The 24,162-nt window shown below is 42.0% G+C and overlaps 1 protein-coding gene across 1 annotated transcript in view; it reads left to right on the forward strand.

Annotated features, from left to right (window-relative positions):
* jag1b (jagged canonical Notch ligand 1b) overlaps positions 1–23,713 on the forward strand; it is a 36,769-nt gene extending 13,056 nt beyond the window's left edge. Inside the window, exons 4-25 of the mRNA XM_044136225.1 lie at positions 1,314–1,571; positions 2,026–2,086; positions 5,141–5,271; positions 6,314–6,433; positions 7,930–8,043; positions 8,132–8,359; positions 8,825–8,871; positions 10,111–10,284; positions 10,930–11,080; positions 12,645–12,809; positions 12,898–13,011; positions 13,136–13,249; positions 13,403–13,516; positions 14,859–14,975; positions 15,638–15,665; positions 15,997–16,082; positions 17,325–17,438; positions 17,547–17,656; positions 19,431–19,670; positions 20,832–20,963; positions 21,174–21,315; positions 21,859–23,713. Coding sequence (XP_043992160.1) covers positions 1,314–1,571; positions 2,026–2,086; positions 5,141–5,271; positions 6,314–6,433; positions 7,930–8,043; positions 8,132–8,359; positions 8,825–8,871; positions 10,111–10,284; positions 10,930–11,080; positions 12,645–12,809; positions 12,898–13,011; positions 13,136–13,249; positions 13,403–13,516; positions 14,859–14,975; positions 15,638–15,665; positions 15,997–16,082; positions 17,325–17,438; positions 17,547–17,656; positions 19,431–19,670; positions 20,832–20,963; positions 21,174–21,315; positions 21,859–22,334 — 3,236 coding nt within the window. The 3' untranslated portion in view covers positions 22,335–23,713. The remainder of the gene's footprint in view (positions 1–1,313; positions 1,572–2,025; positions 2,087–5,140; positions 5,272–6,313; positions 6,434–7,929; positions 8,044–8,131; positions 8,360–8,824; positions 8,872–10,110; positions 10,285–10,929; positions 11,081–12,644; positions 12,810–12,897; positions 13,012–13,135; positions 13,250–13,402; positions 13,517–14,858; positions 14,976–15,637; positions 15,666–15,996; positions 16,083–17,324; positions 17,439–17,546; positions 17,657–19,430; positions 19,671–20,831; positions 20,964–21,173; positions 21,316–21,858) is intronic.
* The last annotated feature ends 449 nt before the right edge of the window (positions 23,714–24,162 follow it).

A 24,162-nucleotide genomic window follows, 5' to 3' on the forward strand; every position in this document is an offset into this window, starting at 1 on the left:
AGTGGAGAGAGGAGGGAAAGATGTGCAGCAAATGACACAAGATTGGGAATTAAAACAAAGACAAATGTGAATTTGATGTTTCAGTCTCTTTGTCATGAGAGATGCAGGATTTAGAAAAGTTGGCACCCTTTTGGAAAGCTGAAAGTTGAGCGTCTATGTTCTGTAAAATACACATGTAGACTTGGAGATGTGTGTCATCGTTTTGTTTGCTATGACATGGTGAACGCTGTTTTACATCGGGTCATAAGGTTGGGCGATTCGGGTTAAAAATCTCCAGATTTTTCATACCACATTTGATGTACACAGCATCATAAAAACTCAGTTGACCTGAGTTCAAAGTTGGAAAAAAATCAAAGCTGTAAATATGCTATAGTTCTTAGTTGGCTGACATCACTCTAAAATATGAAATATGGAAACCCCAAGAAATGCATTGCTTAAAAAAAATCAAGATTTTCCCAGTATTAAATTTTCAAAAACAGAAATGTTATTAAGTTGACTCATTGTCCAGCTCTGTCATCAGGGTCCTTCTGAACCTTCAACTCTTATTCTGACAGTTGAAATTTTCTCATAAGCAAAATCAAAGTGATGCTGTTTGAGGGATCTGAACAGCACTGTACAGCAACATGTGGGGGAGGGGTAACACCGTGTTAGTTTGTGCTCCCTTCACCTGGAGCTCTCATTATAGGAATTTAACTGTAGGCATGGTGGGACATAAAACTTTTACCGTGGAGACTGAGTGTGTGAAAGTGTTGATTTTAATACTTTCTGTTAAAAAAATGCATCTGAAAGAAGCCGGGTAAAAAGTCCCAAAGGCATGCTGGCAGCCCTCCCAGCAGTGACTGAGGCATCAGTGTCCTCGCACTGTAATTTATGGCGGCTGCGGTTCTGTCCTCGCCTGAGCAGATGCAGAGAGCATCATCAGAGACCAGTATCATCCATGGGCTGTAAAGCTTCGGTTCAGAAACCCAACCAGTGAGAGCTGGACAGGGAGCGTGAGAAAAAAAAGCAGTTAAAGCGCTCATTAAAGGCATCCTTTTCCCTTTTTTTTCCTGCATTTCCTCCTTGTACTTTTCTTCCTTTCTAGCACACATAGTAGCCTTAATTACATATAATCTGCTGTATCAGAGATCTCCTGCAATTTGTGTCAGAGATTTTTGAGGCAGTTTCGGATTCCCAATTTATGGTCGAGAACTTAACAAGTTAACAACACCCAATAGCACAATGTCGGACGCTGCACTCTGCACAGCTGTTCTCTCAAGCATTTGCAGAACAGCGAAAAAAGTTCTCATTGTGCTGATGTCGCTGTGTTGTAGGTTCTGACGGGAAGCTGATAGAGAAAGCCTCTCATTCGGGCATGATCAACCCAAGCCCACAGTGGCAGAAACTGATTCACAACGGCCCGGTCGCTCAGTTCGAGTACGAAATCCGGGTCAGCTGCGACGAGCACTACTACGGCTTCGGCTGCAACAAGTTCTGCCGGCCCAGAGACGAGTTCTTCGGACATTACACGTGCGACTACAATGGAAACAAGACCTGCCTGGAAGGCTGGTCTGGACCGGAGTGCAACACAGGTAAGCCCAGCGGAGGTGGCAGGCTTAAGCACGTCACTGCGGTGGAAATGGTGACGGGCAGCAGCTTCAGGCAGTTGGGTTTTATGCTGATGAACAAATCTTTAAAAACTTCACCATGCAGACTGTATAATCTGTGATTCATGCTGATGCACTGTCTGTTTCATTCAACAATGCCTTGTCTCGGGTCTCTCTCCGTTTGTAGACGTTTCATGATTATCCGTTTTTATCCTTCTGTACAGATGTTTCATGTTAAAAAAAAAAATAAAAAAATCAGTCTGCACAGTAGTCAGTTTCTGATTAGACATTTTACAGTGCTATAATCCTGGGTGTTGGCAGCTGTGTTTATTCATACAGACAACATAGTAATTACATTTACTGCTATAATTACAACGCAACCAAATCAAGCTAAATATAAATCTAGTTATTTTTTAAAATCCTCGTCTTCTTCTTCTAGCTATTTGTCGACAAGGCTGCAGCACTGAACATGGATCGTGTAAAGAGCCAGGTGAATGCAAGTAAGTGTCTCGAGTTGCTATGTTCAATTTATCCTTCTGAAATGAAAATAATCTCCTTTAATTTGGGATGTTCATAAAATTGCCCATTTTTATACCATCTCGCTCATATGTATTGAGGTTGTTTTAAGTTTTGTTTTTCAAGAGTTTATCATGTGCAGGGCCATGAATAAGTGTTCATATTACTTGAATTTATGCACATTTTGTCACCTTTCTCATGTTTTGCGTTGTATTTTATTGGGATTGCATGTTGTTTATCATCCAAAGCAAAAATGCAATTTGGAAGTGGAACAATTAGGATGCATGCATTACAAATAAAAATCTAGAAAGTGTTTGCATTCAACCCCTATTACTCTAAACCTACTATCTAATATCAATAACAACCAACTGCAATCAGATCTTGGCACTGTGTATACATTTTTTGGAGGGGATGTGAGCTGAGCTCCAGGACCGTTTCCAAGGCCTTAACTGAGTTTTGGATTGAAGCTGCTAGACTGGGCCAAGACGATGCTAAACAGCCACAATTCAGTGCTAGAAAAATGACATTGATCTGCTTACATGGCAAAAGTTATCAGTCAAATCTGGTTCAACATTGGGATGAGCCTTTTTGTGTAGCTAATGGCTTCTAATGCTATTTATTCACACAGCCAGAGGAAAAGCTCAAGCACAGATGGGTATCAGAGGCGCAGTTACATCTCCTCGTCTCGGAGGAGGTCCTGGTGATCAGCTCATTGCACAGATCAGGATTTCATTGCTTGCTTTAGCTGTCTGATTTGGCCATAACTCGCTCACCAATGCATGATCGTGTTTGCCTTTTTCAGCTTTGTTGTTTTTCCCAAGCTTTTGACTGAATCAGATTTCTTGTAGGAGCCTGTGCTGCTATTGGCAGAACAAGAGGTTGACTCGCTTTAGTCTTCTGACAGGTGTGGCTATGTTTAAAGCTCAGGGTTTAAACTCTCGAAGCTAGGTCCGCTGCTATTGTAGTCAGTGAGCCGTTTCCCACCACTGGGACGGTTGCGGTGTGTTTAATAACAGCAGTACATAGCAACACTCGCTTCAGGCGAGGGCAGCCTCCTTGTTCCTAGTTTAATGTCTGCAGTTCTTCAGCAGATGATATTCCTGAGGGTGTTTTTTTTTTTTTTTTTTTTTCTTTCATTTCAGTCCCAGTTCTCTTAGAAAACTATGAAGGAATTTGCTGATGCAGATTCAGTAGCAGGGTACAACGTAATGTCATATTTAGGCATGGACTAATATGACGAGATTCGTAGTATTGTTGTATTTGGATAAAGAATAAAAACCGAAATGATTTCCAATGATTAACTGATTTGATCCATTACAGAATATTCAGGATGCTGGTGAATTATGCTGACATTATTGTAGATATTCAATGTTATAACATTTAAGTTATTACTGAAGGGATGTTAAACCACAGAAATGATGTGACTGAAAATGTCTTGTATGATGATGCATCAAAATATCAGCTGTTAGCTGGAATTCAGCCTAATCGTCTCAGACCAGTTGGAAAACAAAAACCAATCCTCAACACTCCTCAATGTAGATGCTATTATAAAGAGTCAAAAAGTCAAATCTAGGCAAAGTTTTGATCAGTAAGGATTTAAAATAGTCATAAAATGCTTAGAAAGTCTCTTTCAAACATGTCCAGACATGTTTTTGATGCCTTCCCGCTGCAAGAAGGCGAGAGAGAGCAAACTTTCAGCGGATGGGTGGAAGGCTAAACAGAATATCTATTTTATTCTTCTTTCATATGAAACATGCTGGAATTGGAAATGGGAGTGCATCATAGCTACCCGCTATCAGGGTGTGCTAACACTTTAAGATTCTTTTGCAAAGTGAAGAAAACTGAAATTGCATTATGAGAGATCTAAAAAACTATTTGTAAGGTGTGTGTTTTCTATGACGTGTTCAGGCATGTCTGTGGTTTATTTAAACTTTGAGAAAGAAAAATACTTTTACCAGGTAATGGGAAAGCTGAACAGAAAAGAGTGATATTTCTCCTTTATCCCTTTGAGCTTAAAACTTTTGTTATTGGTTCGAAATGCTTAGAAATATTTATATCCGTTAAATCTAGGTCTGTTAGGGAATTGCACACAGAAGCTACAGGTTCTCTTTGTAATGCTAATAAAACATGCTACAGGCAGTCACATTCATTGCACTAAGTAACTTGAGCTTCTGCTTGAAACCTTCTGATAGAGGATTTGCCCATTTTTAAGAGCACAGAGTGGACTGGTGTTTACTTAAGCACCATGTTTATTTTTACTTTCCACCCGTTTTTTTGAGGCTAATCAATGCGCCGCTCCTCCAGGGGGACACTGTTTCCTGTCACTATAGGCTCCACAGCAACAACAGTATCGCAGCTCAGCCACCTCCAAAGTGCGGACAAATCAGTCACGCTGTTGCAATTATGGAGCCGAGAACAAAAAGGGCAACGTTATCGGTGTAATTATGGACTCTAACGTTTGAGTGGTCAGCAAACAGTTTATCCTCCTGCTCTCAGCCTCGAGGCACCGGCCTGCTCACTGACTCATGGGAACCAAGACGAGCAGCAGTGAAACAGCTGAAAGGAGGGCTGAGCGCTCCTCTCTGTTAGTGACGCCAGTGCCAAGCCGCAGGCACAGCATCGTTAAAGGGAACGTCTGGTCGCATGCTAATGTTAGCCACCCCAAAGGTCCCACTGGAGCTATAATTTAGTGTTTTTCTTTGTTTTCTGTTTGGTTAAAATGCTAAAGCACCCATCTATCCTTGTGCCCAAGTATTGTAAAAATGCAGTTGCATAAACACTCGGCTGCTTAAAATGTATTTGTGGTGTTTATTCTTGTGTGAATACTGCCTCTTTGTTTTGTCCGTGCAGCTCCTGGGCTGCAAATGCTGCTGTGTACTTCATTAGGATCAGATTATTAGGAAGGAATCTGGAATAAGTGGAGGATTAGGATGTTTACAGATGCCATGGGGATTATCTGGCCTTGTTGTAAATAACATTCTGCACGTGCGGGAGTTTTTTATTTTTGACCTCTTGTCTCGTTTCTGATTGTGTTGCAGGTGTCTGTATGGATGGCAGGGCCTGTATTGCGATAAATGCATCCCCCACCCAGGCTGTGTGCACGGCACCTGCGTTGAGCCATGGCAGTGCTTGTGCGACCTCAACTGGGGCGGCCACCTTTGTGATAAAGGTTATTGCTCACTCTCCTTAGCTTTGGCTACATTCACAGTTGCAGTGGATCTCAAAAACAAACACACCCCGGTTAAAGTGGCAGGTTTTTGACATGTAAAAACAATGAAAACCACCTTAAATGTAACCCATATCATTAATAATGCAACAAAAAAGGAAAATGAATATATTGGGACGAAAATACTAAATATTAAACTTCATAAGCTTGGTTGTTCAAGTTTGTGCATCTTAAATATTTTGTTAAAGAAAATGTTTTCATGATTGAGTTCATTCTGACATAAAAAATTCTCACATAAATCAGATTGTGAGGAGCTGTCTTGTTTTTAGCCCCTCTCAGGGACCACATAGATTATTTGCAAAAAAATGACAATAAGCTGTCCTATAGCTGTAGTTTTCTGCTGATGAATCCATAACTATATCAGTTACACCTCAGAGTATTATGCTGCCACCATTGTGTTTTGGTCTTATGTTTTTTTTCTTTCTTTTTTTTTTTTGTTAACAGATTGCTGTTTTTGTGCCTAAAGTACACTTATGAATTGTTGTAAAAAAATTCAGGTTTTATTTCACCAGATCAAAATGGATTCTCACACAAATTATGTAGTCTGTATGTGACCCAGACATAAACAGGTGCTTTCTGTTCATGTGGAAGAGCACCAATATTTGGCCCATATTTGGTCACTCCCTGTGCCAAGGTGTTGGTATATTTACCTAGAAGGGATGTAAAAATGTTTTGTATCCTTTCCTGACTGATACATTTGTACAATAAGATCTTGTGCAATTTATCTGCCAATTATGGTTTTAACTAATGGCACTTTATTCAAGGTTTCAGTCTGATTAAATCTAAATGTGTCTGAACATTTATTAGCTTAATCACTTTTGCACGTTTTTTTATTTTCTATTTTTCCCCCCTCTTGAGTTATTTTTTCAGTAGAAGAAGTGTCATGTTAACGTTACTCTCTGTTAAGGTCACATCATATAAATCTGGCTATTGATAGACTATAGAGCAATGGATGTTTTAAAACCTAATTTCTACTTTCATCCAGATCTGAACTACTGCGGCACTCACCAGCCATGCTTGAATGGAGGAACGTGCATCAACACAGGACCTGATAAGTACCAGTGTACCTGCGCTGAGGGCTACTCTGGAGCAAACTGTGAAAGAGGTGAGGCTCTGGGACGGATATTAATGAGGGGTTTCAAAGAGACGTTTGCAGCCGCAGAGAGCTAGAAGGTTTGGGCTCTGTGAGCCTGCAGACTAAAGGTCAGAGGTGCTCTGGGTTTGTAATCAGAGGAGGTGGTAACTTGCAATAATCTGTTTCCACTTGAGTGTAAGTGCCCTTCTCCTCCTCTTCCCAAGTCAGGTAATCCACTGATTTTGATCTCCAGAGGCCGGTCGTCCTTTTAGCTTCTTCAGATGAATGCGGTGCTAAGGTTCAGCTGTTGTGAACATTTACCATGGAGATGGTTATTTTTCTCATTAAATCTGAGCCTCTTTAGGTGCTGACAGCTTAACTGCCGGGATGTCAGGAAACGATGCCCTTTGTAACGTGAGGTCTGCTGACCAGGACTATGGTAGCCCCTCCCCCCTCCTCCTGGCATACCAAGAGATGATCACCCCTCACTGCTCTATTTGTTTCTGGAGTAAATCATTCATTTCTGATTCATTTGGGACGCGCTCATCCTTAAACCCGTCCGCGCCTCTCCGTTAGAATGGCGGGGAGTCTGAGGGAAGTCACGCTGCACTGGTCAGGTCAGCATAGCATGAAGTATGGTTTCCTGGCGGACAACGCTGTTGAGGCGGATAGTGAGAGGGAGATTGGAGCTGGTTTTTAACGGCGGGCTTTTGGAGCGGGGGAAGATGATCTATGGATGTGTTGTAGTGATAAAGGAAGGAATTTTGGCTGACTTGGTAAATTGGGATTTTATGCGATAGATAAAAAAATAAATATTACTGCTCAATTGTGACGTGGAAGGATGAGAATCTTATTTTTTGATGTTCTTGGAATGCATTCATATTCACCCCCTTAACTTTGACACCCTAAAAAATTGGTGTCTGCTGTGCGATTTTGTGTGGCTCGTTTCCACAATTCGAGAAAAGTACAGATTATTTCACTAGACTGATGGTGAAATGCTTAAAACTATGTGAAGTGGAATCTGCTTCACTTGCAAATTAAAATAGTAAAATTAATAACTTCAACACCAGCCTGAACTATTAAACTTTTAATAACCATGTTTTTTTATGTTCATTTTAAAAGTAACCTTTGACAGTAGGTAGCACCACAAACATACATCCGATAACTTTTACTCTGAGGTAGAATTGGGCACATTCATTTATTAAAAAAGACTAAATAAGAGGGTTTAAAAAATAACAACAAAAACAGGGACACCTATCATGTTAGAATACATCTAAAATGATTTACAGATTATTTTTGTATGTAAATTAGGCTGGTGTATTTCATTAAAAAAATGTGTAGTTTGTTTACAATAGAATTGGAAGAAGGGCAATTTCTACTTTTTGCTTTTTCACTACTTTATAGTGATCTAAGACATAAAATCTACTTCTAATGTGACAAAATGAGAAAAATGTATTTCTGTTGTATAAAACGATGCGTTTCTTATATAATTTGTAATTTTTTTATTTATTTATTTATTTTTTTAGCCGAACACGCCTGCCTCTCCAATCCGTGCTCTAATGGAGGGAGCTGCTCAGAAACGGCTCAAGGCTACGAGTGTCAGTGTGCGCCGGGCTGGAGCGGCCCGTCCTGCACAATCAGTAAGACTAAATCTAAAACGTCTCAACAATTAACAGAATCAAAGAAAACATAATTTCAGGTTAACCACTTCCACCTGCTGTCGTGCAGATGTGGATGACTGCTCCCCTAGCCCCTGTAACCACGGCGGGACGTGTCAGGACCTGGTGAATGGCTACAAGTGCCACTGTCCTCCGCAGTGGATGGGGAAGACGTGTCTGATAGACGCCAATGAATGCGACAGCAAGCCCTGTGTGAACGCCAACTCCTGCCGCAACCTGATTGGCAGCTACTTCTGCGAGTGCCTGCCTGGTTGGATGGGGCAGAACTGTGACACCAGTGAGTTGAAAGCTGCAGCTGTTGAGCGGGACACAAGTCCAACTCCTGGCTGGTGTTTAGAAATAATTTCCATTCAGTCAGTCTGTGCTGAATTTACAGCTGCAACATGAAGGCATGAAGCAAACAGTGACGCTTGTGCAGTGTAAACTTGTCTGCAGTTCAATTATTAGACCTTTGTGTGTATGTGTGTGTGTCTGTGGTGATTAGGACGGGCTCAAAACAATCTGAGCTTGAGTTTCACTTGGCAGCCGCCTGGATTGCTCAATACTCTTGTTGTGCACTTTTTTTTTTCTTCTTTCCTTTTGCATTCCCTTCATTCACATCGTGCACTTTATTCTCACAGCAATGTTTTTAAAGCCCCTGTGCACGAGGAACATAAAGCAGAGACTTGTTCCTTAGACTAACTATTTAGCAGATCTGTTTAGAATTAATCCTCTGATTTGTTTTTGTTTTTTTCCCATGCAGACATAAACGACTGCAAGGACCAGTGCCTGAATGGAGGAACCTGTAAGGTAGGTAACGGGTCAGAAACCAGCCAGCTTGGTCGGGTTGTAGCTTTGACTCAATAACAGAGAATTTTACGGGGGCGGTTATAAATACAACGAATATAAAAAGTTTACACACCTATTAAAACTTGATTGGGGTCTGCCTGGACCTTTCAAAAATGTTATTCTTCTGGTGAAGACATTTTCTTTGGGGCGTTGTCTTCCTCTTCAATCTTCTGAAGTTTGGTGGTTCTGTGCAAACATTGGGTTCTTTTAGACTGCAGTTCCAGCTTAAGGAACATCTATTACATGGTATGGTGCTCTCACTGCCATACATATTTTTTTTGAATTATGGATTAAATTTCATCAGAGTGTCATGTTTTTGCAGACTTCAAATAAGATTTGGTTTGTTTGCCCAACTGGTTTTCTTGCCACACCTATCAACTTTTTATTTTGTGAAGAATAAAGGAGATAATTGTTACTGGTTCTACACATCCAGCCTCTTTAATGTTGCTGTTGGCGTTATGGCGTCCTCTAGGATCTGGGTTTTTTTTATAGACGATGCATCAACATCCAGTACTTGGTAATGCCACAGATGTTCTAGGTTTTAACCCTTTAACGCTGGCTGTGTTCACAGGGATTTATATCTTATGCTTTGAAAATTATTTTCTACCAGTCTCCTGATTGACCTTTGACATAGTGATCCACCTGGTGCTTTTAAGCTCTAAAGCTTGAATGAGGAAATGTCGGAGAACGTCTACTAGAGTTTCTGTCAGGTCTGTCTTTGGGAATCTGTGCCTGCGGAGATTTGGCGTATGGACAAATGTTAAATGATTACGTACTTGTTTCCCCAGAATAATTAATGATCTTCAGTTTGCTTCCTAGTAAAGTCTGAAACAGGATCTTCAAACCTGGCATTTTAACAGTGGTGTGTAGACCTTTTGAATCTGATGCATCGGAATCAGATTTCCTCGAACCAGAAGCTGAATTGTTTCTGTTAAAAATTATAATCAGGAAGGTGACTTGACGGGTTTTAAAAGGAGGAACACGCTTTTCTCCAGCTCACCAGATTAAATTACAGTAAGCTCTACTCAGTTGAGCCTGTACCAGGAAAATGTGTTGAAATAATCGTAACATCACCGCCCACCCCCGTCGTTCCCGCTACAGCTTGCTCCCTGGTTTCTCACAGTTATTGTTTGGGCTCCACTCAGCTGGAGCCATTGGTCACATGCATCCGACGTTGATCTGTGTTTGTGCCTCTCTCAGGACCTGGTGAACGGGTATCGCTGCACGTGTGCCCCAGGCTTTGCTGGCGAGCACTGTGAGAGGGATGTGGACGACTGTGCCAGCTCGCCTTGTCTGAACGGCGGCCGCTGTCAGGACGAGGTGAACGGCTTCCAGTGTCTGTGTCTGACCGGCTTCTCTGGGAACCTGTGCCAGGTGAGACGTTCGCATAAAAAAAACATGAATCCTTAAGGTGTAGGTGGATATGCAAGAAGAAGGAAAAACATAGAAAAAATGTTTTTTAGTCTTTGTACAGTTAGCAAGACGATAAATGTCTGAATTTTTAACACAGCTGCTCCAACTAATTGAATCCTTCCATCCATCCTGTAGTTTCATGAATACCATTAGTTGTAACCTTCATCCATCCATCCATCCTTCAAACTGATAGTTTTGTAATATCATCTTGAGGAACTGTGTAGGACTGGTTCTGTTAACCCGTTGTGGGGTGAGGCTGCAGTATTGTGGCGTTTACAGCCACACCCTGTTAAACTCCTGCTGCTCTCCAGTCCTCCCCTCTTAAAATGGATGGTTTTCTAGAAGCTGCTCCTGGCTGCAGCGCGAAGCATTCCTCAACACTGAAGTTTTGACTCAAGAGGACGGCTCCTGTCTCTGCCTTGTTTTTTCTCCCCTCTTCTCTTCATCCCTGCCTTGTGTGTGTGTGTGTGTGTGTGTATCTGTGTTGTTTCCTGGCACGGCCCAAGTGGAGGATGCTCATGGGGATTTGCTTTGTTTTCTGTAGCAGAAACTATATCGGTTATCACATTCTCTGCTCACCATTCAATCCCTTTTCTCTCTCCTTAGCTGGATATAGATTACTGCTCACCCAACCCGTGCCAGAACGGAGCGCCCTGCTACAACCGGGCCAGAGACTACTTCTGCGCATGCCCAGAGGACTACGAGGGAAAGAACTGCTCCCACCTCAAAGACCACTGTCGCACCACCACGTGTAAAGGTATATCTCCCGCTTGCAGCAACCACAGGCTTTTTCCAGAAAGCTGCTGAAAGATGATCTGTGCACCGTGCAGTAGTGAAACACTTCACCCACATTTTTCCCACGAGAGCAATACTTACTTAGTTTTCATACAGTGAAGTTTCTTGGCGAAGTCAAGCAGATTTGATGCTCTCTCCTCTAAGCTAAGCCGTTCCCAATGAGCCCAAACGTGCAGAAATTTCCTGAAGATCTGGCAGAAGCCCGAAAGCGCCGTGTGTGTTCTCAGTAATGACTTGGTGGGCTACCTCTTCTTTTCCCCTTCAATGAGTGCGCACAGTCTTCAGTGCCTGCTCATGTAATTGAGTGAGTGGACCAACCACAGTGACAGAGGCAGATACCAGACAGTGGGATTCTCTGCGCTCTTGGCACAAATTAAGTGATTTACAAGGAAGCAAATTCACCTCATGCGCATAACCTGATCAGACAGGGAGAAAGGAGGGGATTTTAGCGGGGTAGAAAAAACACAGTCACTCTAAATTGCTTAGGAAAGCATGACCGCTTATCGCTATTTGTCCCATCAACGCCCTACCATGACCTTCTCCCCCACTGCCGCAGAGCCGAGTAGAAGCTTTCACATTTTGTCACAGTATAACTTAATTGAGCGCAGTTTACTCAGATTTTATGCAGTAGATAAACACAAAAGTAGAATATGAAAAGTGGCGTGCATATGTATTAATCCCCCTCTACTCTAATACTTTCAAATAAACTCAAGTGCAATGGTATAAATGCAACAGAACTGTAACCTTATTAAAGATAACTAAAAGGTCAGGAAAAGAGGGACACAGCCTAGGTGCAAAACCTATTACTTGTACGCTTCACAAATCTGGCCTTTTAAGAGTGGCAAAGAAACTCTGCGGTTCAGACAACATGTGGAACAAGAATCCTTGGTCGGATTAACTTTTTGGGCTGGTGGGAGCATCATGCTGAGTGGATGCTCTAAGAGTTGTTGAGAAGATGGATAGAGATAAAGATTGGATGATCAAGGAAGAAAATCCGGCAGACCAGAGATGTCCAAATGCGGCCCCTGACCACAAATCAAAAAGCAAAAAAGATAATTAAATAATAGTGGCGTGGATGCAGATGGTCACTTCTTGCTTTTTGTTTTTGAAAATTAGATTTTTGTTGGCAGATTTATGGAACATACTAAATAGACTAAAAAGATTTTCTAGACCAAGGAAAATAAAGAAAATTAAATAAAAATGAGGAAACTGCACACTTTTTCATTCTCTCTCAAATTTGTTCTTTTCTACTTTTTCATTCAGATATTTCACGTTGAATGCAACACTTTTCAAATTTGTAGAAAGTTTTTTGAAAACATTTTCCTTACAGATAAAAATTGCACACTTCTTTGTGTTTGTGTACAAGAAAATCTCAAATAAAACGGTGCAGTTTGTGGTTTTAATAGGTCAAAGGTGTGAATGTTAGCCCTGTCTCTGAATCGTCAGACTGAGAGCTAATTGTTAATCCATCTTTAATATTTCTGGTCAGAACTTGTTCCATTAATGGCGGCGGCGTGTTTTTGCAGTGATTGACAGCTGTACTGTCGCGGTGGCATCTAACAGCACGCCAGGAGGAGAGCGCTACATTTCGTCAAATGTGTGTGGACCTCACGGTCGCTGCCGGAGCCAAGCAGGGGGTCAGTTCAGCTGCGAGTGCCAGGAGGGCTTCAGAGGGACCTACTGCCATGAGAGTACGGCCGAATTTACTGTCGCTATGGCAGCATCACATTTACTCTGCACTATCACGGTCGATCTCACCAAGTCTCCCTCAAACTCTAGACATAAACGACTGCGAGAGCAACCCGTGTCACAACGGAGGCACCTGCATCGACAAAGTCAGCGTTTACCAGTGTATCTGCGCCGACGGCTGGGAGGGCGACCACTGCGAGATCAGTGAGTCATGCCGCCGCCTCATCCTTACCTCATGTCGCTACTCAAACCGTCTCAACAGAAAAATGTGTCTTCCATCGCCCGTTTGAAATGCCGCCCTCAAATCACGCCCATCTAATATTTCCAGACATAGATGACTGCAGCACCAACCCCTGTCATAATGGAGGGACATGTCGAGACCTGGTGTCTGATTTCTTCTGCGACTGCAAAAATGGCTGGAAGGGGAAAACCTGCCACTCACGTAAGAGCCTCCCCCATTTTTTATTTTTTTTTTCCCCTTTCTTTATTTTCCACACCCGTGTTGTCTGTCCGTGCAGGCTTATGGTATGTGCTCATGGCTGTACAATTATCTATTACCTTAAAAACCCTGAGATTTTTCACACGTACTTTGCAGGTGAAAGCCAGTGCGATGAAGCTACGTGCAATAATGGAGGCACCTGCCATGATGAGGGTGACGCATTCCAGTGCAAGTGTTCCCCAGGCTGGGAGGGCACGACCTGCAACATAGGTGAGCAGCAGGCACTGCAGCTTGGTGTAAATCCTTCATATTTAATGTGATTTTTCAAAAAATAAATCCCATAAATCGATTAATCTCCCAGCCCTAGTATAAAGGCAGCTGATCTGTGACGTTCTGAGAGGTTTTGTTAGAGAACATTGGTGAACAAATGGCAGCATTAAGAGCAAGGATCACAACAGACAGGTCAAGGGGCAAGTTGTGGAGAAGTTTAAAGCTGGGATAAGTAAAAAAAAAAAGATCCTAATATCTCACCAAGCTCTCTTCAATCCACTGGAAAATGGAAAGAGTGTGGCACAACTGCAAACCAGAGCTGCACGATATCTGGAAAAACTTGTCCTGATATGAAACTATGACTGCATCTCAGCCAATAAAATATATTGTGTGTTGCGTCAACGGTAGAAAAAGTCTATCAAGCCAGATATTTTATTTGGGAGCCGAAATTTGCATTGCACTTTAAATGTGGTAATCCTCCCAAACTGGCGATGATTACTGCATGCTGTGCAGCTTTTCTGCAAGCCTACCAAAACACAATAGTCACACTCGGGTAGCTGGAGGAGCCGCACGGATGCACACCTGAGGTGGGAGAACCCGCTGACAACTATCAGTCATGCACTCTACAGATCTGGTCTTGTTATGAAATGGTGGCAAGAGAAAAGGCAATCTTTCCTCGCATGACAAGTCCTAACTTTTTGAATTACATGCACAGAGCTATGTATGGCTGTGGCTGCATCATGCTTTGGGGATGTTTTTTCTTTTTTTTTTCTTCCTAACAAAAATGCATGTAAAAAGTCACACATTTTATATGCAGAGGTTTTGAAAACCATCATTTCACAAGTACACTCTACTTAGTGTTGGTCACACAGCAGCTCCAGTGCAGTTGTCCTGCAACTTTAACAGTTGTCCTTCAACTTTCAATACAGCTGAATTAAAACGTTGAATTACCTTCATATGATGCCAGCAGAGACCTGGCTGTAAAGCATTAATTTAATTAAGATGTGGAGTGCAGCTGACCCACTGATTACACATAAAATCTAATTTAAATAAATTATAGCTCAGCCCTGTCTTGTCTCAGATGCTCATCAGCTCCGTTGGTGTTACAGCGATGAATTTTATCCCTCCACTCTGTCAGTACTCCTCAGTTCTCCCATCTTCAGCCCCGCCCATTTCTGAGTGCTGACAGATATCGGCTTAAATTCCCTGATTACGCTGATGGCACACATCACAGCTGAACAGAGAAGCACCGAGAATCATTTTTTACCAACTCATCTAATGTTTAAGGTGTGTCACTGCAATGGCAGTTGCATTTATCACTTTCCTCCCCTCTCTTTCTCAGCCAAAAACTCAAGCTGTCTGCCCAACCCGTGTGAGAACGGAGGAACCTGCGTGGTGAAGGGGGATTCCTTCACCTGTGTCTGCAAGGAAGGCTGGGAGGGTCCCACATGCACTCAGAGTAAGTGGAAAGAACACAGAAGGACATTTATTGCTGAATAAATGATCATAAACCTCATGCTGCTTAATGCAAAGGTGAAGTTCTGCGTCTCGTTAAAACCAGCAGTCATTTTTCCCTCTTTTTTAATTTTTCTTTTTAAATTTCTCCTTCTTCTCCATGGCTGATGCTGGCCATGAGAAGAGGAGAGAGAAAGAAAGGGCAGAGAAAAGTGAAGACAGATGTTTCTTCCCCGGTCCCACACCCCAGCCCTATCCCTCTTTCTGTCGTTGCATTCTTGTCCAAACAGTGACATGTCTGCTTGTTCTACAGCCTTCCTGTATTCCCCCAACTTTCCTGGGATCCCTGCCCTGTACGCTTGTAGTCCAGAACATAAATTCCTCTTGCGGCTGTTCCTCGTTCAGAGGGGGGAGAAAGAAATGGGAAATCAGGGCGTGGAGGTGTACGGTCTTTTTTTTTTTTTTTTTTAGTGCTTTGGTAGTAATACACAGTGATCAGGCAGTGTGGACCTATTATGCCTCTGTGATCGCAAGCTCAGACGTGCTTTTCTGCTGCCAATGTGTGCCGAGCACCTCCACATGAGGGTGGAGAGAGAGAAAATCACACCGCACTCACAAGTTTTTGTCTCTTTTTTTTCCCTCCCTCCTTCTTTCTTTCTTGCACAGATACCAACGACTGCAGTCCCCACCCATGGTAAGTGGAAGCCAAACATTTCCTGTAGATTTCAACTGGTGTAAACAAGCTGCTCCTCCTGTGTGGCTCACCTCACCTGCATGCTTTCTTCCTGCTGAGAATTGGGACGAACACCTCCCTTCATTCCTGGGATGCAATCGCCTAACCCTGTTTTGCAAACTCTCCCACGTGTGACTCTTGCTTAAAAACGCTTTCAGATTCTTAAGCACACGTTTCCCATTATTTATATAGTTCTAAAAAACTGATTCATATATCTTACATTATTGAGAGTCTGATTTTATGTTTGTTTAAAAAGAAATCCAACCTGACATGGTTTGTTTTAAACCTTCAGTTACAACAGTGGGACCTGTGTAGACGGGGATAACTGGTACCGCTGTGAATGCGCCCCAGGTTTCGCCGGTCCAGACTGTCGAATCAGTGAGTATTAAACCTGCCTTCACTTTATGCCTGTTTTTTAGTAGATGTATGCAGCAGTAAGTCTGCTCGGGGTTGGATTTTGTGTTCTTTCAGCCAGCTGACAGTGCACAGCAACGAGTGGGGTCGGGGTCGTTCCATACACCCAGAAACGCATCCGGTCACCCATACACTTTCCCTGTACATGTCTCAAACAAAACCTGGAACGACAAATCTTGTGATGACCAAAATTGGTAGATTATTCTGCTGCTTCTCCAAGCTGCTCAGAAACGTAGAAAATCCTATCTTTTACCGATCTCTGAATGCACCACATCAAAACGCTCTTAAGTAATGGCAACACTCTTCAGTGTGGACACCATTGCTGACGGAAGAAGACTGAAAGGTTATCTGTTTTCACAATCTGTGAGGTTTTAACTGTGAAATCAGAGGAGGCTTGTAGATTTTTATGACACCATTTATCTGGAAATCATATTTTCTGCAACCTGTTAACTTACTGAGTCACAGATTCGTTATGTGAAAGGACAGTACAAACTACTTACTTCTGTTTTGTTTTGGTAAGCAAACAATTTAGGGTAAGAAGGCCGGAAAAATATTTACTGATATAGTCCTCAAGTAGAAATCCGAATCCTCTAGAAGCTCAGACTTCTGCCACAAAACTCTGATCGCTGAATTTTTACTTTTGAGCCTGTCAGTCAGTCGGATCACAGCTTGCAGCCGGACAATCAGTCACTTGCAAACGGAAGGTCTAGTCAGCCAATTATCTGAACGCCGGGCTGCAGGCCAGCCTGAGCCATTTTGGTGTCACTCCACCGGGCCGTGTTGGTGTCCCCAGGGGTAAAGCAGCTTAGCGAGCCAGCAGCTAATCAGCCATGCTCTCTGACACTGATTACTCAGACTGTTTTCCCTCTTAAAGGCTTTCAGATGGCCACATTCTTTCCCATTGCAAACCCTTTGTTCTGCTTAGTCCAACCTTTTGCTCCTGCATACCTGCTAATGACGACGTTCTATAAAAGCTACAGGGGGGGCTGTCCAAGGCTCATTTTAGGCCCGTTTGCTTGTTTAGTTTTCCTTTTCTTTTTTTGTTAGATATATGTGCATAAAGCCACAGTTTTCATGACACATGATCCCAAAGAATTAGATTTGAGCACTGATTTAACTTAACCCAATATCTGAACTCTGCATGCCTGTGCATTTTATTCCATAAACAAACAATTTCTCCTCTCTCACCCTGCTTCGCTGTAACAGATATTAACGAGTGCCAGTCCTCTCCCTGCGCCTTGGGATCCACCTGCGTGGACGAGATCAACGGATATCGCTGCCTGTGTCCCCCAGACAGAACTGGACTCTACTGTCAAGACAGTATGTCCTTGCAGGATGGGGAAAGTAAGCAGATTATTTTGCAATCAAGTTTCTAACAATATGGTTTTTTTTTTTGTTTGTTTGGCTTTTCTTTTTTCTAAAACGTAGAAACGAGAAAGCATTGCTCTAGTAATGGGCATGTTGCCCCTGATGGAGCCAGCTGGGAAGAAGACTGCAACATTTGTCACTGCTCCAATGGAAAAGTGCTGTGCACAAAGGTATGTCAAAACACAGAGTGGTGGACAGACTTATTGGCACCCTGGTTAATCGGAAAATTTGCTAAAATTACTTGATACATATTTGTTGACACTAGTATTAATGTAGAGAGTTAATATTAAGACAGATTTTTTTTTTTCTTGGCAAAAAATTTGCCAAATTGTAATTTAAAATGTGATGCTATTTTTCTTCCAAAGCTAGCCCACAGCATCACAGATAATCCACCGTACTTAACAGTGAGCATGATATATGTATATTTTTTTGACATATTCATCCATTGTTTTATCACAAACCCACCTGGAGAATTTCTTTGCTGAGTGGTTGTGCCTTTGTCTCGTCTGAACAAGATGCAATCAAAGTCCCAGTAGACTTTAGAAAACTCTACTAGTTAACATTCACAGTAGTAGGACAGAAAGGCTTTCTTTCTTCTGACAACACTCCAAACAACAACCTAGGATGTTGATAGCATCTGAAATTGTTGCTTTGGTGACTGCAAGTTGTTTTTTGTTTTTACATACCTATCTAACAGAGATTTGAGGGGGGTTGTTCTAGGGATGCAGCAAAATTATTGATTTCTGACTTATTTTTTATGAAGTTTTCTTCCAAGAAAAATAAATGTTTATTTTATTTTTACATTTTGCACTTTCCTCAATTCTACAAAATAAGATTAACTAAGTCTAACACACCATTTTTGAGGAAAACTGTTCTAATTTGATTAAGATTTTAGGCAAAATACTGCCAGCTAATGTCAGTTATGTAAAGAGCCCTAATTTAATCCTCAGCCAATCTGGTTTGCTGCAGCTCCAGTTTTTTCTCGTAGGCATTTCTTGATGTATTTAGATCAGCACACATTTGGCTTACTGAAATGCCAGGTTCTTTTATCTTTATCATTTTGGGGTTTAGCTAAAAGAAAGGGGTTATGTTTGCCTATTTATATTTTTTCTGGCCTTAAATATGCATTTATCTTTAAAGGTGGTGTTTGGAGCATCAACAATCAGGATTTGTGCTCCAAATTAAAAGTACATTTCCTAAACATTGAGTGAAACTTTATACTGCAGCGTTTAGCCGTGAAGTGCATGATGCCTCTGTTTACTGATGACAGAAGCTCCCTGGGGAACCTCACACAAAGTGGTTATTGACACAAAGGTTGTGTGGTGGGTGTGTCCTGCTCTCGGCAGTAGGTAGGGCTCGCCACTCATCCACAACAACACGGTTTGTATCTGGGTGGAGCCGGTTTGGGAGCGTCAAATTCTATACTGGGATGATACAGTTTTTGTTTTGTAAAGAAACACAAAGGCTGTATTGATAATTGGTGTCGGATGAATTTTCGAGTGAAGTTCCCACAGCCGCACTGGGCCAAACGGACCTTGGGGTTGTGCTATCATGCTTGGCTATCACTAGATCCACAATGGCTTTAGTAATGCAGCCGGAGGGGAGAAAATGATCCGGAAGTGTACGATTTTACCATTGTTGTCACTTTTAAGGCGTTTATCCCACATGATGCATGCTTTTTGGCATTTCCTAAATAACCCTGATATTGCATGGAAATGCGTGTGACCTCATCCCTCATGGCTGGTAGGGTTACACCCACAGAGTGGCAAAGAGACTCATTGACGATGAACTGCGTAATGGGCTAGGAAAAGGAGAAAATGTGAAATGATGTGGAGCTGCGAGACAGACCGAACAAGTGATCAAGGGTGACCCAACCCAAAACGGATCACGTTTTAGGATTGTGTAATTTATGTCACGTCTTTTTTTTTTTTCCCCCCACTGCAGATGTGGTGCGGCCCGAAGTCGTGCAAACTCGGCGCCAAAGGCCGAGGCGGATGCCCCCCGGATCAGAGCTGCATGCCCCTCAGAGAAGCCCACTGCTTTGTGAAACCCTGCCTGGAGCTGGGCGAGTGCTGGGGCTCTGGCCTCGCTCAGCCTCGAATCAAATGCCACCCCAGCTCCTCTTACCAGGACAACAGCTGCGCCAACATCACCTTCATCCTAAAAAAGGAGATCATGCCCACGGTAAGTTTCCTCGGCACTTAGAAATGAAGAGATTAAATTATCGTTTTGTTTTATTCCTCTCCTGTGGGAGGAGGTCGTAAATGAATTAGATCAGCTCTGTGGGAAGGATCAGGTTTAGAGAAAGCCATTCCTCCGGATAACGAGCAACTTAAGAATTCATTCATGCCATTTAAATATGTTGAGTTCATAAAGCATGTGAATATTCCAGCTCTTTATAATTGAGTTGTCTTAATCTCCATTTTGTTATTGAAATAAAGTTATATGAACACATTAGAAGATTAATTTTAGGAGATAATGGAAACTGGCAGATTTTTTCTTTGATCAATACATTTATTAAATGGATCAAAGTCATATAAATGTACAAATAAACTGTTAGAGTTTACTAAAAATCAGCTAAAAGCATGTTTGTTTGTTTTGTATTTAAGCTTTTTTTTTGTGTGTGTCCTGTCCGTGGTGTGGCATTCAGCACTGTTTGAGAGTCAAGGTGAAGCCCAACAGATTTACCTTCATGAGTAGAGTATTACAGCTTTATTGCGACGTGTTGATCATTATTAGAAATTCATTTGAATTTATTTAACCTGAAATGGGGAAAAGGTTTAAAGGTAACAATGAGAAATGAGCATAAAGAGAATCCAAGTCGATGCCCTGGACGTCTGCCTCTACACCTGCAGAAAGAAGAAAAAAACTAAACCAAGAATCCACAACAACAACCAACACAGATAATAACATCATCCAGCATACACAGTGCAAGTTAATACAAGATGCATTTAGTGGCAACCACACCCCAGTGCACCTGAAAAGCACCTGAATCTAAACAACTGTGTGTGATTAGAAGTGTGTTTGTATGTGAAGTTTCTCTATAAAAGCATGTTTTAATGCATAAATGTGGATCATCATGTAATGGTGAACTACATGTGTTGTCTCCAAAAAACTTGCAATCAATTTTTTTATTTTTTTCTACAAGAAATGTAAATAGGAATTTGTATCTGTCAAGAAAATCCTGATTGGTTGGTTTCTAGTTATAACAAGGGACAGACTCTCTACTTGCTGTGTAATTTAAGTTAGATAAGCTTGAACCACATAAGATTAAAAAAAAATTTTTTTTTTCTGGTTTTAGTCCTAATTTCTTGCCGCATCATTAACTAATCTCTTCATGTGTAGGGTTTGACCGTGGAAGGAGTTTGTAAGCAGCTGAGGAACCTGAACATAGTGAGGAATTTTTCCTTGGAGCATTCTGTGACTATAACCTGTGACCCGTCGTTCTCGGCCAGCAACGAGATCCACGTCTGCCTGGTAAGTGCCTCCTCCCACTCAGTCTGCCATGTGTTTCTCAGGAAACTTTGCTTTGATTTATAGCCAGCAGCGTGAATTCCCAGCAGCACTAAAAGATGTTTAATGGGACGGGCTTAGAAAGAGTTATATTGGATGGTTAAAGGGGAACAATCAAACATGTGATGTATAAAAAAAAACAAATCTGATTTTGAAACCTTTCTCTGAATCTAGTCTACTGAAGACCATCGTTTGGATCGCAATCCCATCAAAGAGATCACAGACCGAATAATTGACCTGGTTAGCAAGGGCAACGGGAACAACACAATCCTCTCTGCCATTGTCAAAGTTCAGGTGTCAAGACCCAGCAAAACTGGTATGAAACGAGTCTATCTCTCCCAGACGTGCACACACTTGATCAGTTGATAATGCCACACCTCAAATATGACGGTAAACCTTAAAAAAAATGTGTTTATTTGAAGAGCCTTTCCTTCCCTTCCTACACATGAAACCTCCCAGGTCTGACATGTGATGGCGGTTAGCAGAGTGTTAAAGTCTAGCCAGAAGTTCAGGATTCAGAGCAGAGCTGCTTTGCTGCGTGGATTTCAGTGGACTCGGAGAGTGATTGGACTTCTGCATGTCCACTGTCCATCAACGCAGTACCAGTAGCCTGTCTGTTGACCAGATAGTGCCTTTTAAAGGCAAATCTTCAACTTTCACCTCATTGTACTTTACTGGATCTTTAACAATATTGTACATTTGAATACAAATCATGTCATCCATTTAAATTTGAACATATTTTTATGTGTAAAGAAGTTTGAAAACCATCCATTGACATTGTAATGCAAAAAAAAAGTGTTGTTTTTTTATGTAGAGTTCTTTGGGATCTGACTGACATGTTCTCATCTTCCTCCATCAGACTACCTTGTGCCCCTCCTCTCCTCCATTTTCATCGTCATCTGGTTCCTCCTGCTGGTCTCCGTCTTGCTGTGGTGCATGCGGCGGCGGCGGAAACAGAGCAACCACAACGGGACGCTGCAGAGCGGCTCAGAGGACAACACCACCAACAACGTGCGGGAGCACCTCAACCAGATCAAGAATCCTATAGAGAAGCACGTGGGCCTGACGGTGGCCATCAAAGACTATGAAAACAAGAACTCGATCATCGCCAAAATAAGGACAAATCATCCCGAAGGGGATGAGGACGACAAGGAGAGGCACTTACAGAAGGGCCGCTTCGCCAAACAGCCAGCATACACGCTGGTGGAGAGGGACGAGAAGGCGCCCATCTCCAATCCCAACCCAACATCCAAGCATCCTAACTGGACTAATAAACAGGACAACAGGGACTTGGAGACGGCAAACAGCATAAACAGGATGGACTACATCGTATAGCAGACAGCTGTGTTGCTGTGCAACCAAGCCTTATTCCTTCACACCCAGGTGGTGGGTGAAAACGGGGAGCCTCGGCATGTGTAGTTAATAAAACGGTCATGTCATTTGTTGACCCCGTCAGTATTTTCACATATTCCCCGTGTTAATTTAAGTTTTGACAAGCTGGCTTACACTGGCAGTGACGGTTGCTTTGGTTGGCTGGAAACACAAGGCACTGGTCTACATTTCACCGTAGAGCTACTTGCAAAAGTGTCCTCTTGTGCATTTCATTTCCACTCCCCCCTCCTCCAGCCCCCGGTTTTTAATTTAGTGGACAAATGGAAGGGGGCTTCTGGCATAATTGTTGAATGACTAAAACTACACGACGTGTTTGACACTAGAGCTAATTATTTTTTAGTACATGTTTGAATTCCTTCTAGTTTCATTTGGAGGAAGTGCCTTTTCAGCTTTTAGACTCGAGCAACTGTCAAGAGGAAAAAAAAAATCCACTTTATTATTTATTTTAATTTTCTGGGGGGAGCAAGAGAGAACAAATGGTTCAGTGTCAGCAGTTGCTGCCAATATGAAGAATTTATGTGACAATTTAGAACTTGTAGATATGTAAATTTTTTATTAATCATTGTGTATATTTGATTTATTAACTTAATAATCAAGAGCCTTAAAGATATCATTCCTTTTTATTTATATGTTCTGTCTAGTTTGAAGGTTCTGATAGCTTTCCATTTCTTTTAAAACAATTTTTTTTTTTTTTAAAAGAGGCAAATTTCAAAATTTAGAAGACAAGAGACGGGAACTTTACACGCCTGAAAACTCCACTCTTTGTTTTTGTTTTTTTTTCAAATACATTTGACATTTCATTATTTGTTGCCAGGACCTTAATTGAAACCAAGTGAGGTTAGGACGACAAAAAGATCTCCTTCGGCTACGACGGTTGGACATGGTGGCAGACATATTGCTTGCCACTAATGGATATAAATTCACTCGTAAGGGAACAAAAATTCTTCAGCAGTTTCAGTTTTTCACCCACCCATGTATTTCAATGGTTGTCGAATTCCCATCTGCTTTAGTCGGCATAATACTTGAACAGCAGGGGGGCATTGGGAACACTGATGCAAACACTGCCTTCCTCTGGTAGAGTTCGCTTTGTTTCTCTGCACATTTCAAAAAACAAACAAAAAAAAACAAAAAAAAGACGAGGCTCTTTAAAGATCTCATTTGTTAACCCTTTAAGATCTTGGCAACACTTTGTCCTTTCTGACTTGTTTTGTGTTATGAACTTGAGAGTTATGTGTTGATCTGGCAATATATTTTTTGAAAAGTCATATTTATTAAATATTTTGTATGAAAAGAGAATTAAAGTCGTCTTTGTTCTGGAGAAATCGAGTTCAGAGTCTGTGTCTGTGACGCATGTGGGGCCAGAACATGTCAGAGGGCATTATGAGCGTGTTCCCATGTAGCTGGCGTGGGAACCGGAGCTGGAGACACTTCATAGGCTCCCAACGAAGTTCCTGTCCAAATATGTTTACTGCTAATGGTGTTGCGGCCGGCTGGCCATCCTCGCATCGAGTCAAAAATACCTTCACACCCCATGATCCGCTCACAATGTTTCCCTTTGTTGGTCTGGGCTTTTCTTTCCAAACCTTACAGAAGGGCAGGGATCAGAGTTTAAGGAGAATCTCTTGGGAATATGTTTGACAGGATTAAAACTGAGACCAGGGATTAGCAACACTTCCCGAGGATGACCCTAGAACATTAGGGGACCTGGGCCAACCTAGTCTGGCTCCAGCACACAACGGCAACTCCGGCAAGCTGTCCCAATCTGTTATGC

Source organism: Gambusia affinis, linkage group LG13 (assembly GCF_019740435.1).
Source record: "Gambusia affinis linkage group LG13, SWU_Gaff_1.0, whole genome shotgun sequence".
Taxonomy (NCBI): Eukaryota; Metazoa; Chordata; class Actinopteri; order Cyprinodontiformes; family Poeciliidae; genus Gambusia; species Gambusia affinis.